This window comes from Wolffia australiana, chromosome 17 (assembly GCF_029677425.1).
Source record: "Wolffia australiana isolate 7733 chromosome 17, ASM2967742v1".
NCBI classification, from domain to species: Eukaryota; Viridiplantae; Streptophyta; class Magnoliopsida; order Alismatales; family Araceae; genus Wolffia; species Wolffia australiana.
In genome coordinates, this window is record NC_135851.1 from 1,792,323 (window position 1) to 1,809,411 (window position 17,089).

A 17,089-nucleotide genomic window follows, 5' to 3' on the forward strand; every position below is an offset into this window, starting at 1 on the left:
ACGGTAATGAGTTGGGTTCGCGTCTTGTTTAGTATGGTCTCTCGCCCAGGCTCTTCAAATGTCGGATGGGACTGTGAATTCATCCGAAATTAGGCGATGGCAAACGAGGACGAATGGATGAAAATTTTCATTCATTATTCACCAGAATTCACGATGAATTTTTTAGCTGAAAATTTCCATCCTAAACTTTTTAAGTGGATTATGAATTATCTTATCCATAGCTGCCTATCTCACGGCGTGATCTTACTTCATTAGGTGGTTAATCTGGGATTATTATCTCTTAAACCCATTGAAACTGGCAGGAAGTTTTTTTTTGAAACTCTTGATCTCCTATCATATTGGATATACTGGACTGTTTAAGTCAACAGTTTGTTTCTGGGCAATTCGTTACGATTTTGTCAGCAGTGTAACAGCTTAGAAAAACAACAGATTTGTGAAAGGTACATTGAGCAAAATAAGTTTACACATGCAATAGACCAGGGTAATGATGCACAGACCAAATGTAAATGAGAAACAGAAAAGATAAAATTATTGACACTTGAAAACCCTGCCACTGATCTCTCTTTGCTCTCTTAAGAATCATTGCCAGATGGGAAATTTTGGCTTTTTAAAAATATTATATTCCTTGGAAAAATGATCCAACAAGCAATATTGATAAGGATAGAGAAACAAAGGTGCAGAGTCCTGAACAAGGGTTTCGTGTTATTTGACATATTTAGTTAGGCCATAAGCCCATAAAAGGTTTTTCATCCCGGAAGGACAACCATCCCAAACCACCTTGAATCTTGACTCCGCTCCTAGAGTCGCGCCTTTGTCTTATCTCGGCTGATTTAGTTTAACACTCAAATCTAAACTAGTCGAGCCCAACAAAGAAACATTTTTTTGAAAATGTCTACTTTTCTATGGCACTATTAGCCTTCTCCTTTTTGTTTACGATTCTCTAGGGATGATCCTGTTGATCTCTATGTATCTCTATCATTTTTCTCTTCATCTTCACCCTTCCATAAACTTTTCATGACAGTTCTGTGGACCTCTCCCTCTCTCTTCTCTCTCTCTAGGTCTCTCTTCTCTCTCTCGGTCTATTTCTCTGCCTCTGTCTCTCTCTCTCACACATCCTCTGTCTGTTAGGCATCGGGGATCGGATCGAATTGTTCAAATCTTGATTGAAAGATTCGAACAAACAAATTCCAATTCAAACAATCTATTCGAATCTTTCGATCGAACAGACCCTTTGTTCGTGTTCGATCGAAAGTTTCGAACAAACAATTTGGTTCGTTCGTGTTCGATTGCCATTTGTTCGAACTTGTTCGAACAAGTTCGAACAAATGGCCAGCGGCACCAGCGACAGCCAGTGACTCTCCGGCACTGGCGGCTGCTGGCCGGCACTGGGCGGCCGCTGGCGCCGCTGGATTCAAACATTCGATTCGATTCGATAGGATTCGAACAACGTGTTTGAATCGGATCGTATTCGAACATTCGATCCGAACAGCCATCTTGTTCAAACAATCCGATCCGACCAGACGGGCAGATCGTGTTCGGATCGGATCTGAACTGGACAGATCGGTGTTCGGATTTGTTCTGTCTAATGCCATATCCGATCGAACATTCGAACGATCTGTCCGAATTCCCAATCCTTACTGTCTGTCCGTCTCTCTCTCTCTCTGTCTGCCTCTCTCTCTATCAGTCTCTCTCTCTCTGTCTGCCTCTCTCTCTCTGTCGGTCTCTCTCTCTATCAGTCTCTCTATGTCGGCCTCTCTGTCTGTCTGTCTCTCTCTGTCGGCCTCTCTCTCTCTCTGTTGGTTTCTCTTTCTGTCTCTCTCTCTGTCGGTCTCTCTCTCTATCTCTCTCTCTCTCTCTCTGTCTCTCTGTATGTCACTCTCTCTGTCTGTCTGTCTCTCTCTCTCTCTTTGTCTCTCTCTCTCTCTCTCCCTCTCTTGGTCTCTCTCTCTGTCGGTCTCTCTCTCTGTCTCTCTCCCTCTATCAGTAGGGATCGGGAATTCGGATCCGAACATTACTAAAAAGGAGTTTTAGGAAAACACAATTCCATCAATATAAGCACTACCTCACATTCCCAAAGTTATCTCTCTAATTAAAATTTTAAATTAGTGGCGAAAAGTTTGGGTTGATCACGGATTTCAGGTGATCTTCCCTCTTTTTCTTCAAGAAAAAAATATATTAGTCAAAGAAATAGTCAGATCTTGCATGAAACACATATCACTAAAAAGGAGTTTTAAGATAACACAATTCCATCAATATAAGCATTTCCTCACATTCCCAAAATTATCTCTCTAATTAAAATTTTAATTTTTTAGTGAAAAATCCAGGTTGAGCACTGATTTCAGGTGATCTTCCCTCTTTTTCTTCAAAAAAATATCTTAGCCAAAGAAAAAGTCAGATCTTGCATTAGACAAATATCACTAAAAAGGAGTTTTAACATAACACAATTCGATCAATATAAGCATTTCCTTACATTCCCAAAGTTATCTCTCTAATTAAAATAAATAAATTTTTAGTAAAAAATCCAGGTTGAACACTGATTTCAGGTGATCTTCCCCTCTTTTTCTTCGAGGAAAATATATTAGTCAAAGAAATATTATTAAAGTTTCAAAATATTTTACCGATTTTGCGCTCTCCGCCACCCATTAACAACCCAAAGATGAGTGAATTGCTTGCTTCAAGAAACTCATTGCTAAAATTTTGTATTGAGACATGGTGTATGGTACAGGGCAGGAAGAAAATACCTCCAACTAGGACATCATCTCCAGAGCCTCTCTCGCGCGGCCGATGATGTTAAAGACGGTGGCCGCGATGTGCGCTGGCGTCAGCCCCGCCTCCGCCATTTGGTCCGCCGGCGCCCCATGCTCGATATACCGGTCGGGGAGGACGATCGGCCGCCACTGCAAAGACGAGGAAACGAGTGTTATTCAACGTCACCCAAGCTCATCCTTCCATGGATCGGATTAAGAGGTATATAGGTAGGTGTATAGTTCCGGATCGTCCCGGACATGGACGATGGATGGGACGGGACGAATTTCGTCCCGTCCGACGTCCAGAGTAAGTTCAGGGACGAAGGACGGGACGGTTTTTTGTCCAACAATAAAAAAACCGTCCCGTCCAATCATACCAGGACTATTTTTCGTCCCGTCCAGTCCTCCCGGGACGAACTTTCATCTCGGCCCTCGTCCCCGACAAAAAACCCATTTTATATTTTTAAAATATTAATATAGATTTTTTCATGTTTTTTACGGAATTACGGAAGAGAGGGAATGCGAAGGGACATTAACAATTATTTCTGAGCGGTGTCCGCCTGCACGCAGGTAAAAATACAGGGACTTTGATGCAAATTGTCAGAACGAGGCCATGTGGCAACATCTCAAATGTCGGATGTGAATCCAGCGGTTTTCCGTCCAGATTTGTCCATCCATCGTCCGAGACCTCCGGACGGACGGCTTTTTCGTCGCATGGGACTAAAACCGTCCCGTCAGGTGGTTCCCAGGATGAATTTTTGTCCCGAAATTAGTCTGTATCCTGGGACGGGACGATCTTTTCGTCCCGGGACGGAAAATTTGTCCCGTCCGCATCCGTGCACTATAGATAGGTGGGAGTAGAAAGAAAAAATAGACAGAGAGATGATGAAAATGGAGGGATAAGTTGAGAAAAAGATAAAAGGCGATGTATCTGCAGTTAGGTAGGTAAGATAAATAGAGAGATAGATAGGTGGATAGATGGATCGCTGTATGGATGGATAAAGGGACAAAGAGAAATAATCAGTGGATGGATAGGTAAAAAGATAGATGTATAAGAAGTTACGGAAGTAGGTGATTAGATGGATGGATAGATAAGATGGAAATGTAGAAAATTATAAAGATATAAAGACTGATAGGGAAAATGCAATTGTATTAAGGTTATATGATAGACGATTAGATTATATGACAGATTAAAATTGATAGAAGGATGGCTTCAAAATATAGAGAGATAGATGGATGGCCGTATAATCAAATATGAAGGGTAGATGGTAGATAGGTACTACAGATAGCACGTCAATAAAAACATGGATTGAAAGAGAGATAGATGGATGGACCAAAACTGAGATAGATGGATGGATAGATGGACAAAAAAGATGGGAACACAACAAGACGAGTGGATGGATATATGGGAAAGATAAAAAACACCAGTATGGATAGATTAAAAAGAGAGAAAATTTGACTTATAGTTACATAAATAACAAAGATAGATGGATGTCTGAAAGCAGTCAACCCCCGAATGGCAGACCCGGCATACGACCAATCAATGACCGGCATTTGGAGCAAATGCCAGTTGTCGACTGGCCAGATGCCGGTTGCTTATTAGTTCCGGATCGTCCCGGACGTGGACGATGGTCGGGACGGGACGAATTTCGTCTCGTCTGACGTCCACAGTAAGTTCATGGACGAAGGACGGGACGGTTTTTCGTCCAACGATAAAAAAACTGTCCCGTCCAATCATACCGGGACGGCTTTTCGTCCCGTCCAGTCCTCCCGGGACGAATTTTCGTCCCGGCCCTCGTCCCGACGAAAAAAACCCATTTTATATTTTTAAAATATTAATATAGATTTTTTCAAGTTTTTTAGGGAATTACGGAGGAAAAAAAATGCGAAAGGACATATTTACAATTATTTCTGAGCCTCGTCCGTCTGCACGCGTCTGCAAATTGTCATAGCGAGGCCACGTGGCAACATCTGAACCGTTGGATGTGAATCCGGCGGTTTTCCGTCCAGATTCGTCCGTCCATCGTCCGAGACCTCCGGACAGACAGTTTTTTCGTTCCACGGGACGAAAACCATCCCGTCCGGTGGTCTCCAGGACGAATTTTCATCCCGAAATTCGTCCGTCTCCTGGGACGGGACGAAAAAATCGTTCGATTCGCGTCCCTGGACTATACCAGTTACGCATATTGGATGGTTGACTGCTTTGACATGATAGACACAAAGACAGACACGAAATAATGTGGAGAGAGAGGGGGAGAGAGAGAGTACCTTGGTGGAGCCATCGAGGAGGCCGGAGAGGGCCATGAACTGAGCGACGTGGGAGCCGAAGCCGCCAATGGAGCCTTCCTCAACAGTGATCAGAACCTCGTGATTCTTAGCCAGGTTGCGGATGAGCCCGTGGTCGAGCGGCTTGCAGAAGCGGGCGTCCGCCACGGTCACCTTCATCCCTGCCGCCTTCTCAACCATCGTCGCCGCCGCCATGCAGCTCTGCACTGCCGTGCCGTATCCCAACAACGCCACCCTACTACCTTCCAGCAGGATTCTCCCTCTCCCCACCTGCCATATCACATCAGAGACAAAATATTCAATGGTTGGTTCCCATTGGGTTCATCATGACTTTATCTTTTCTCTCTTCCTTTCTCTCTATTCCTTTCTCTCTATTCCTCTCTCTCTCTTCCTTTTTCTCTCTCCCTTTCTCTCTCTTCCTCTCTCTCTTCCTTTCTCTCTCCCTTTCTCTCTTTCTTCCTTTCTCTCTCTTTCTCTCTCTCTTCCTTCCTCTCTATTCCTCTCTCTCTCCCTTTTTCTCTCTTCCTTTCTCTCTCTCTTGCTTTCTCTCTCTCTAGATTTCATGAAAAAATCTGGGTATTTCTTCATAACTTTATCCTCTTTCGGAATCTCAAGATCCATGGACATCAGAACTTAATTTTTAGTTAGTTCTTCATGGATTCGTCTTCCTCCATTGGAAACCCTAGATCTGGGGGAGCTTTGAAAGTTTGCAATTCGACTGTCTTTCTAAAAGTTAGCCCGTAGTGGCTTCATATATATAGATAAATAAACAGACAAGTATATAGATACAAACAGATAGAGATATGTGTAGATCAAATAAACAGATAGATGGATCAAAAGCCAGATAGAGATACATAAACAGATAAATAGATAGAACAAAAGACAGATAGAAAAATATAAATAGATAGATCGAAAGACAGGTAGAAAAATATGAATAGATAGATCGAAAGACAGGAAGAAAAATATGAATCGATAGATAGATAGATCGAAAGACAGAAAAAAAATATGAATAGTTAGATAGATAGATAGATAAATAAACAGATAATTAGAAAGACAGATCAAAGGACAGATAGAAAAATAGAAAGAAATAGATAGCTAAGTGGATTGATAAAAGATAGATAGATAGACAAGGAAAATAGAAATAAATATAATAGATAAACAGATAGAAAGAAAGAATGCGATAGTTTTGGAGGAACAATAAATTTGGAGAGGTTACCTCGAGGGGTATTCCCTTGTTGGCAGCGGGGAGAATCGCGCCGATGCCGTTGCCGCGAGGATAACGGAAGCAGGATGGACGGTCGTCAATCGCAGCGGCTGTGGCTACCATGTGGAAGAGCTCGGCCTCGTCTGATGGCGCCATGACCACCATGTTTGGCAGACAAGCCATGTAAGTCACATCAAATGAGCCTGAGTGGGTCGGGCCATCCGCACCGACCAGCCCAGCCCTGTCCATGGCAAACCTCACTGGTAACTTCTGCAGGTCAACGTCGTGGATCACCTGCAACCAACAAGCCAGTTTTGTTTAAGAGGAACATCGAGGTCTGTATAATCATTTACGAAAACCCACATCAGTATAATCATGTATAATCTTTAAAATTATTTATGAAAACCCATGTCATGAAATAGTCCTTGGCCATAGCCCGTAGATAGGTTCGGCAGCGTTCAATTACAAAAGGACCTGATGAACATTATGAAAAACTAATGTTGAGAAATTGCCTCTTATCATAGGGTCACAAGCTAGATTTGTTAAATAAAAATGACGAGGTGTCGATGATCATTTAGGAAAATAACATATTGAAGGATTTAATGGAGCATTGTCCCATAACAGGGTGCAACAAAAACGGGGTCTTGTTTGATCATTTATGAAAAAGCCATGTCAAGAAGTTGCCTCCAATCATAACAAATAAACTAGTTTCGGTGAAGAACAATGACAAGGTCTTGATGATCATTGATAAGATAGCCATGTTGAGAAGATGTCTCGGAACACCGGCCCTAAACAGTATACTATAGAAAACGAGGTCTTGATGATCATTTATGAAAAAACCCATGTCAATAAATCGACTCCGGTAACTGCCTCTTAATAAGATCTGTTAAAAATACAAAGAAGTCGTCATGATAAAAAAAAGTATCGAGGTCTTGATGATCAATAATTGAAAAAACCTGGTCAAGAAGTCGCAAGAATCATCAGCCACGAGTAGCGTCCAATTGAAAACAACGTCTTGAAAACCCATGTCGAGAAATCACCTCTGTTCATTACCTCCGATTTGGTTTTGATAAAGAATTAAGGTCTTGTTGATAATTCATCGAAAAATTTCTCGAGAAACGCGCATGAACCATATGATTATAGTTCCGGATCGTCCAGGACGTGGACGAAGGACGGGACGGGACGAATTTTGTCCCGTCCTACGTCTGATGTTAGCTCAGGGACGAAGGACGGGATGGTTTTTCGTCCACCGACAAAAAAACTGTCCCGTCCAATCATACCGGGACATTTTTTCATCCGGTGTGAGTCCTCCCGGGACGAATTTTCGTCCTGAAATTCGTCCCGGAAGAAAAAAACCCATTTTATATTTTTAATATATTAATATATATTTTTCTAAGTATTTTAAGGGAAATATGGAGGAGAGAGAATGCAAATGGACATATGTACAATTAATTCTGAGCGGCCTCAGTTTGCACGAGAAAAAACACAAGGACCTCGATGTAAATTGTCACAGCGAGGCCACGTGGCGAGATCTCAGCCGTCGGATGTGAATCCGGCGGTTTTTCGTCCACATCCGTCCGTCCATCGTTCGAGACCTCCGGACGAACAGTTTATTCGTCCCATGGGACGAGAACCGTCCCGTCCGGTGGTCACCGGTACGAATTTTCGTCCCAAAATTCGTCCGTATCCTCGGACCGGACGATTTTTTTGTCCTGGGACAAAAAAATCGTCCCGTCCGCGTCCCTGAACTATACATATGATGCAAAGGGGGGGTGTTCAATCTCACCTGGTCGTAGGCTCGCTGGAGGAAGGATGAGTAAATGGCGCAGAAGGGTTTGATGCCCTCGCAGGCAAGGCCCGCGGCGAAGGTGACGGCGTGCTGCTCGGCGATACCCACATCGAAACAGCGGTCGGGAAAGCGGCGTTGGAAGAGGTTGAGGCCAGTGCCGCCGCCCATAGCTGCGTGGATGGCAACAATGTCCCGGTCTGCCTCCGCCTCCGCAATCAATGCCTCAGCAAAGTAATTGGTGTAAGACTGCGTCACTGAGGTCGACTTGAACTGCTTCCCCGTCGCAGGATCAAACTTGGTCACACCTGCATTGGATCTATCAGCCTTCCCGTATATTTTCTTAATAGAGATCTCATCATGCCAGTACATTAGCATGAGTAGTACATATATTATTAGCCACTTCATATACATTTATATTCTCCGTTCATGCGGTCATCCTGGGACCACATCATGCATTCACATACGGTGTTGCATGTGAGTCTCCCGCTACCTTGCAACCCACTAAAAGCATCACCGGATATATCTGACAGCAAACGATGCATGTACACTAACAATTTAGTTCCTTCATCCAATCCTCTGAGACGACATCAAGCACTCAAATATGGAGTGGCGTGTAAGTCTCCCACGATCAATCTACCAACCCAATAGATGCGTCGGATTATATATGCAAGAATAGATTTATCTCTCTCTATATGCATATTCTTCCATCTCTCCAAATCAATTCTGGGTATACATCTGCCTGCAAACAACAGATGATGATACAATATGTCGATCATTCATTTGTCACCAAAAAGAAGATGAAAATGCATGCCGACATGAATGTCTCCCCCCAATCAAGACACTGCATATTGATCTCTTCGTTGATCTACAGTTTGACCCATCCAATCCATCAATCAGCAAATTCAATCCATATATAAAGGTAATGGTATATCTTTCAACTCATCCGCTCCACCCGCTGAACTCTCACTCTCTCTATCTATCTAAATACATATATCTTTCTATTTATTAAACGTATACATGATTATGAATTAGAGAATAATTGAATTTATGAGTGATGTGAATTACCGTGGTACTTATCAGCGGCTTTTTCGGCGTAGGGATATCCGCAGCCCTTCTCGGTGACAACGTGGATGAGCACAGGGCCCGTGGTTTTGGTGCTCTTCACCTCTTTAAGGATGGTCACTAGGTCGTCCAGGTTGTGGCCGTCAACAGGACCAATATAATATAGCCCAAGCTCCTCGAAGAGCGTCGACCCTGACCCGCTTATCATCCCCCTAGCGTATTCGTCCACCTTTGCTGCCAGCTCATGCATTGACCCTCCAATTTGCTTCGTCACCCCCTGTCACACAAATTTAAAAAATTCCAACTTTATACGTTGACGTTCTTGAATTCAGGAATTTGAGTGAGAATGCGAGACCTAATCATTGAAATTACGGGTGGTTAATTTTAGAATAGAATGACACTTTTGAGAAAAAGCAAAATATAGAGGAAAATTTTCATTTCGATGCTTTCTAGGCAAATCCTAGTTCTTGAAAATTGAGCGAGTTAATTCTCAAAGAAAAAAGGAAAAATGGAGGAAAATCAAAGTTTGCTGCTAAGTAAAACTTAAATCTCAAAATTAGGGATGGTTAATACAATAATAAAATGAAGTTGACGAAAAAGAAGGAGATTATTGATTTGATGGTACTCACTTTGGCGACTTCTCTCAGCTCTCGAAGGGGACGGCTGGACTGGAGGCGGCTGAGGGCACTACTCAAGGCACCAACAGGTGGCGCTGGGCCATCGAGGGTGGCAGTGGGCAACGAGACCTGCTTGTTGTCGTTCAAGATCACGATCATGTCGGAGTCAAGGTAACCGGCATTGTTCATTGCCTCGTAAGCTTGGCCAGCAGTCATGGCACCGTCGCCGATCACGGCCACCACATCGTTCTTCTTCCCCTTCAGATCCCTCCCTACCGCCATTCCTGAAAAGCCCATAACCCAATATTGACCTCACATTCAATTTCATTCCACCCCATCTCAATGATGCTCAATTTTGGAAGTAGAGATTTTTAAACAGACAGTATGCATTCATTAATACTTTTCAAAAAAAAAGTATGCATTCATTAATCATTGATCTTAAATTTATATTGTCATTTAGTTTTCAGATAAGGCTACCGGAAGATAAATAGCAGTATGTCAAATTAATTGAAGAAATATGGAGATCAAGAAAAACAAAGTAAAGCGTGAAAGCAAGAATTGGAAGAATAAGATGATATATTATGAGAGAGTTTTTCTCCAAAAATATATGTGTGTATATATTATGAGAGATTTATCATTCAATAATATCATTGCATTTAACTAATAATGACATTGAATCAGCAGATAAATCTATCTGAAGATAAATGAGCGGAAATCAAATATAAGGAAGATATGAGATCAAAAAACATCAGTACTGCGTGTGAGGCCGATATCTTCTTCATTTGGTCATTGTTCTTTAACAAATAATATCATTTGATCAATGTGATATCCAAAGCTACACAAGCTGCACACCAAATGTATTGAATAAATCAGGAGATCAAGAGAACAAAAGGATCCTGAGATTCCGTAGAAGGTTTCGGTAATTGACTGAATGAATTTTGGATGGGGAAAAAGAGAGGGTTAGATGCGCACCGAGGGCAGCTGAGATACTTGTGGAGCTGTGCCCAGTTCCAAAGGCGTCGTACTCGCTTTCAGCGCGCTTGGTGAACCCAGAGAGACCATCAGTTTGTCTCATAGTTGGCATTTTATCGCGCCTCCCGGTTAATATCTTGTGCGGGTAAGCCTGAAAATAGCACCCACATCTTTCACAATTTAGGAAGATATTTTCCTTTCTCAATCTATTGCAATTTTGTTTCCCAAAAACGCAAATTTCATACACATCTTTCACAATTTATATCTGGCGGCTGTTTTTTCTCTTCAAGCTATTCTAAATTTGTTTTAGGTCTTTCAAATTTGAGATCTGGCTGCCCTTTTTATTCTAGAATGTATTCGATAACATTTTCATAAATGGTATAAAAAATGGCAAATTTCATCCGCATCTTTCACAACATAGATGTGGATGCTCTTACTTACTCTCAAACTTTTCGTTTTCACAGTAGTGATATTCTTCGTTTCTCTGTTCAGCTTCGGAATTTCATCTAACGATCCAGGATGCAATCCTGGTCGAGAGGAATGAAAGAAATAAGATGTTTTGAGTTTATAATTTTATTTTCTTTTTCTAGTTATTATTGAAAAAATGCCATAATTTGACAATTGATAAAAAATTTCACATAGAAAAAGAGACTGTATTCTTCTATAATCAATTCGATCTAACGGCCCAGGATGTAATCCTGGTAAAGACGAATAAAAGAATAAGATTTTTCAAATAAAAAATAAGATGTTTTGATTTGATAGTTTCTCGTTGATTTTTTCTAAATATTATTGAAAAATGCCATAATTTGGCTGATAAAAATTTCACAAAGAAAAAGCGGCTGTAATTTTTTTACTGTAATCAGTTCTATCTAACGATTCAGGACGTAATCCTGGGTGACGATTAGAAAACAATATTTCTGATTCTATAAAATTTCAAAAGAAAACAAGGCAGCATTTTTTTAGTTGAAGGTCTCTTGTTCAATCAATTCGATCTTCGTTTCCATAAATGATGAAGAAAATGTAAGGGTATGAGAAGCACACCTGGTGGCCAACATCCCAAAGGATCTTATCCTGTGGAGCGTTGAAGACATAGTGAAGAGCAACTGTCAGCTCTACAACCCCGAGACTTGATCCCAGATGCCCACCGGTCTTCGACACGTTGAAGATCACATCAGATCGCAGCTCATCCGCCAGTTGTTTCAGCTCCTTCAACACAGAGATCAAAAAAGTGGAAGAATAAATCAGATTTTTATCTTTGAAACCACTGAAAATTTGAATTAAGGTCGGAGGAACTGACCTTAATCGACAAATTTTTCATGTGAATCGGGTAGTTGATGGTGTCTAGCAGAGGCGTGGGTGGCCTCTTCTCGTGGTATTCTCCTCTCTCGGAAAGGGACGCAGCGATGCATGTTCTTCTTTTGATCTGCGCAGACAGAAGAAATATCGTGAAATGGATATTGGACGCAGATTTGACGAAAGATCTGGAGAAGAGCAGCGGGAGAAAAAATAGACCAGAACAGTGTAGAACACGATCGAAGCAACGACAAGAAATTAAAACTCTAAGCTTCGCGGAACCAAAGTTTTTTCGCCAAGAAAACAGAGAGACGAAGAGAACGTAAGAATAACTGCATTTTCCGTACGATTCTGATATGAAAAACGCCGAAAAATTATGGCATTAACCGAAAAACCGTGAAATCCAACTCGAAGATTCACGGAATTGGGAAGTTCCTCCGCCGAAAACAGATGGACGAAGAAAATGAAAGAATAGCTGCATTTTCCCTACGACTTTACCATAAAAAAATCCCGAAAAATTAAGGCATTATAGCAATGTAACACTTTTCACTCTCCGACTGCAAAAACTAAGTTTACCGAAGCAAAGACAGCGAATTCAAACTCGAAGATCCACGTGATCGGGAATTCCTTCCACCAAAAACAGAGGCACTAAGAGGAAGTAAGAAGAACTGCATTTTCCCTACGATTAAACCGCAAAATTACTACAAAAATCTAGCATGATACTAATCTCGTACAAATTCAAACTCGAAGATCAACGTAATCGGTAAGTCCTTCCGTCAAAAACAGAGGCACAAAGAGGATATCATACAACAAGTGCATTTTCCCTAAGATGTAACCGCAAAATTCCTACAAAAATCTAGCATGATACTGATCTCGCACAAATTCAAACTCGAAGATCCACGAGATCGGTGATTCCTTCCGTCAAAAACAGAGGCACAAAGAGGATATCTTAGAACAAGTGCATTTTCCCTACGATTCAACCGCAAAATTCCTACAAATATCTAGCATGATACTAATCTCGTACAAATTCAAACTCGAAGATCCACGTAATTGGAAATTCCTTCCGTCAAAAACAGAGGCACAAAGAGGATATCTTGGAACCAGTGCATTTTCCCTAAGATGTAACGGCAAAAATCGTACAAAAATCTACCATGATACTAATCTCTTACAAATTCAAACTCGAAGATCCACGTAATCGGTAAATCCTTTCACCAAAAACAGAGGCACGAAGAGGATATCTTACAACAACTGCATTCTCCCTACGATTTAACCGCAAAAATCCTACAAAAATTTAGCATGATACTAATCTCAAACAAAAAATTAAGCTGATCTCTCCACAAAACAAACCTTGAGCTGTCTGTTCTGCAGCTGCTGCTGTAGAGCTTCCGCGCCTTCTCCCGGCAAGAACGACTGCGACGAAGCGAGCTGCAGCGGTTTCTGCGGATCTACGACCGCCGTTCTGAGCAACTGGCGGGGAAAACTCGCCGTCGAGAGCGCCATCGATCTCGCCGAAGAAGACGAAGAAGCTGAAGAAGATCAAGATCGAAAAATCCGCAAATCTTGCGGATTTAAATCTCGAACAATCTCCCAATAAATCCCCTCTCGCCGAGCGTTTGCGGCCGTCGCTCTTCCCGCTCGCGAATCTTCGATTGGGCCACGTCGATCGGATAGATTTCCACTAGATAAAGACGATATCTCTCCTTTTCCTTTAAAAAGCGAGCGATTTTTATATCGCGAGATCTAGAGAGAGAAAGTCAGTCCAAGTGAGATGAATCGGATGGTATGGTGGAGCGAGAGACTGCGACGGATATTTGTGAATGAATTTAAGAGAGAGATATAGAGGTTAAGAGAGAGAAAGTGGAACATGCCGACGTGGAGGCTCCGGTGTCCACAAATCTAGTGAGAGAGATAAAAATACCGGTAGAGAGAGATGAATTGGAGAGAGTGAGTTTGAGACGGTTAGCGAGAGAGACAGTAATTGTATAGTAGAGTGAGAGATTGAGAAGGTTATTTGTGAACGATTTAGAGAGAGAGAGAGATTGAGGTTAAGAGAGAGAAAGTGGAACATGCCGAGGTGGAGGCTCCGGTGTCCACAAATCTAGAGAGAGAGATGAATTGGATAGGGTGAGTTTGAGACGGTTAGAGAGAGAGATAGAGACAAATAGTAGAGAGAGAGAGCTTGAGATGGCGGGTGATTAGTGAATGAATTAGAGAGAGAGAGATAGAGGTTAAGAGAGAGGCAGTGTCACATGCCGTCGTGGAAGCCCCGGTGTCCACAAATCTAGAGAGAGAGATGAATTGGAGAGGGTGAGTTTGAGATGGTTAGAGAGAGATATACAGTAATAGTGTAATAGTACGATAGAGTGAGAGCTTGAGAAAGTGATTTGTGAGTAAATTAGAGAGAGAGAGAGGTTAAGAGAGAGAGATGAATTGGAGAGGGCGAGTTTGAGAGGCTTACAGAGAGAGTTAGACTGTAACAGACTAACAGTATGAAAGAGCGAGAGATAGTTATTTGTAGATAAATTAGAAAGAGAAAGGATTACATGCAGACGTGGAGGCTCCGGATTCCACAAATTTAGAGAGAAAGATAAATATGTACTGATAGAGAGAGAGATGAATAGGAGAGGATGATTAAGAGACGCTTAGAGAGAGAGATGGTGATTTGTAAGTAAATTAGACAGAGAGATTAAGAGAGAGAAAGTGTTTCATGCCGACGTGGAGGCTCCGGTTTTCACTAATTTAGATATATATATGATATATTGATAGAGAGAGAGAGATGAATTGGAGAGGGTTAGTTTGAGACACTTTGAGAGAGAGATAGACACTAAAGTATGATAGAGTGAGAGCTTGAGACGTTGATTTATGAAGAAATTAGAGAGAGAGAGGTTAAGAGAGAGAAATTGTAACATGCCGACGTGGAGACTCCGGTTTCCACAAGTTTAGAGAGAGAGATGAATTGGAGACGGTGAGTTTGTGACGCTTAGAGAGAGAGTGAGTTTGTGACGAATAGAGAGAGAGATAGACACTAAGAGAGGGAGAGAGAGAGTTTGTGACGATTAGAGAGATAGATGGACACTAAGAGAGAGAGAGAGAGTTTGTGGCGATTAGAGAGATAGATAGACACTTAGAGAGAGAGAGAGATTGTGACGATTAGAGAGATAGACAGACACTAAGAGAGAGAGAGACTAATAGAGCCAGAAGAAGACTAACATGCAGACGTTAAAACCCCGGTTTCGACAAAGGAGGAGAGAGAGAGATACGGGAGTGACGTAATCACGTTAGAGAGAGAAAGAGACTCACGTAGTCACGTGCAGACTTTTGAAACTGCAATTTAGACAGAGGGCGAGTACGGATAATCCAGTCACGTGCAGTGCGCGGTTGAGGTTCGAATATTCGAGCCGCACAGACCTCGGCCAAAGGGGTTGTGCGATTTTGGAGCGGTTTGTTTCCTCTCTCTCTCTCTCTCTCTCTCTCTCTCTCTCTCTCTCTCTCTCTCTCTCTCTCTCTCTCTCTCCTTCTCTCTTTCTCTCTCTCTTTCTCTCTCTCTCTCTCTTTTTATCTCTCTCTCTCTCTCTCTCTCTCTCTCTCTCTCTCTCTCTCTCTCTCTCTCTCTCTCTCTCTCTCTCTCTCTCTCTCTCTCTCTCTCTCTCTCTCTCTCTCTCTCTCTCTATTTTTCTCCTTCTCTCCTTCTCTCTCTGTTTCTCTCTCCTTCTCTCCTTCTCTCTCTGTTTCTCTCTCTATGTCTCTCTATATATTTTCTCCTTCTCTCTCTGTTTCTCTCTCCTTCTCTCCTTCTCTCTCTGTTTCTCTCTCTGTTTCTCTCTCCTTCTCTCCTTCTCTCTTTGTTTCTCTCTCTATCTCTCTCTCTATATTTTTCTCCTTCCCTCCTCTCTCTGTTTCTCTCTCCTTCTCTCTCTGTTTCTCTCTCTATCTCTCTCTGTTTCTCTCTCCTTCTCTCTCTGTTTCTCTCTCCTTCTCTCTCTGTTTCTCTCTCCTTCTCTCTCTGTTTCTCTCTCCTTCTCTCTCTGTTTCTCTCTCCTTCTCTCTCTATTTCTCTCTCTGTTCCTCTCTCCTTCTCTCTCTATCTCTCTCTATTTCTCTCTCCTTCTCTCCTTTCTCTCTGTTTCTCTCTCCCTCTCTCTCTCCTCTCTATGTCTCTCTCTCTATCAATATTTCTATTTATATCTATCTCTATTTCTCTATTTTTCTGGCCCTGGGGAATGTTGGGAGACTAAACTGTCTCACTAGAGGCATTACATAGAGTTGGATAAGTCAAACATACATATTGAATATGTATCAATTTCTTTCTGTTATTCATTCAATTTTATTATAGTTTTTAAAGAAGAAGTTGAAAAATTTATAATGTCCAGTTCCTTCGAAAATTCACATATGCGAAATATATATGATGGAGAGATGAAAAGAGATAAAGTCGTTTTGAAAAAGATTACCATGTTTTTCACATATTCCAAATAGAATGTCTTAGAATTGTGTATTTTTCTTAGTTGGTTAGTTGTTTTCTCAAGTGGTAAATCGGACAGTGTATTCACGCTGAAATAGTAGGAGTTAATTATCATTTTGTGGCATGTACTTTCGGATGGTCACGTGTTCTGTTTTTTGTTTAGCGGTTATACTTGATTCCTATTTATTCCATTGTGAAAATCTCATCTTAGTTTGTCGATTTTGCACAAGCCCGACTTGGAGTTTATGCATATCTATGTGAACTTATGAAGACACCATTTTTTAGTGGAAGTATGTCTTCCTATCTGATGGCCATTACTCATGAATGAATTGGATTTAATTTTTGAAATAAATTTCATAATTATTCCACAAGTTTATTGAATCCAAAGCTGTGCCTGAAAAGATGTGTGTGAATGTCTTTGAGTATTTCGCGTACAGAAAAAGGAGAATTTATTTAAAAACTGTTCGATGACTAATGCATAAAAGTTGGCATTCAAAAACAGTAGACTGTAATGAAGACTCCTCGACAGATGGAGTTTCTAAGAGGAATTATATTCTATTATTGAAAGATCTTGGATCATTATGCATGACAACAATTTTCCCACTAAGTTTTGGGAAGAAGCAGTTGCCTTTGTAGCCTATATTCAGGTTGATTCTCCAA

At 41.5% G+C, this 17,089-nt stretch overlaps 1 protein-coding gene across 1 annotated transcript; it reads right to left on the reverse strand.

The window, feature by feature from the left end:
* Positions 1 to 2,665: 2,665 nt before the first annotated feature.
* Positions 2,666 to 13,618, reverse strand: LOC144714266 (1-deoxy-D-xylulose-5-phosphate synthase 1, chloroplastic-like). The gene is made up of 10 exons (XM_078588981.1): positions 13,318 to 13,618; positions 11,975 to 12,100; positions 11,719 to 11,883; positions 10,678 to 10,828; positions 9,718 to 9,989; positions 9,092 to 9,365; positions 8,024 to 8,331; positions 6,250 to 6,531; positions 5,016 to 5,303; positions 2,666 to 2,897 (listed from the first exon to the last, which is right to left on the reverse strand). Exons 1-10 carry the CDS (start codon positions 13,468 to 13,470, stop codon positions 2,748 to 2,750), a joined length of 2,169 nt encoding a protein of 722 aa, XP_078445107.1. The 5' UTR covers positions 13,471 to 13,618; the 3' UTR covers positions 2,666 to 2,747.
* Positions 13,619 to 17,089: the final 3,471 nt, after the last annotated feature.

Excerpts from the sequence above, each read along its gene's own strand:
- LOC144714266 (XM_078588981.1), bottom strand. The coding sequence starts at position 13,470 with ATGGCGCTCTCGACGGCGAGTTTTCCCCGCCAGTTGCTCAGAACGGCG. Across the intron at positions 9,990-10,677 it reads AAGTATCTCAGCTGCCCTCG|GAATGGCGGTAGGGAGGGAT; the intron begins GTGCGCATCTAA and ends TGGGCTTTTCAG. Across the intron at positions 2,898-5,015 it reads TCCTCGATGGCTCCACCAAG|TGGCGGCCGATCGTCCTCCC; the intron begins GTACTCTCTCTC and ends TCGTCTTTGCAG.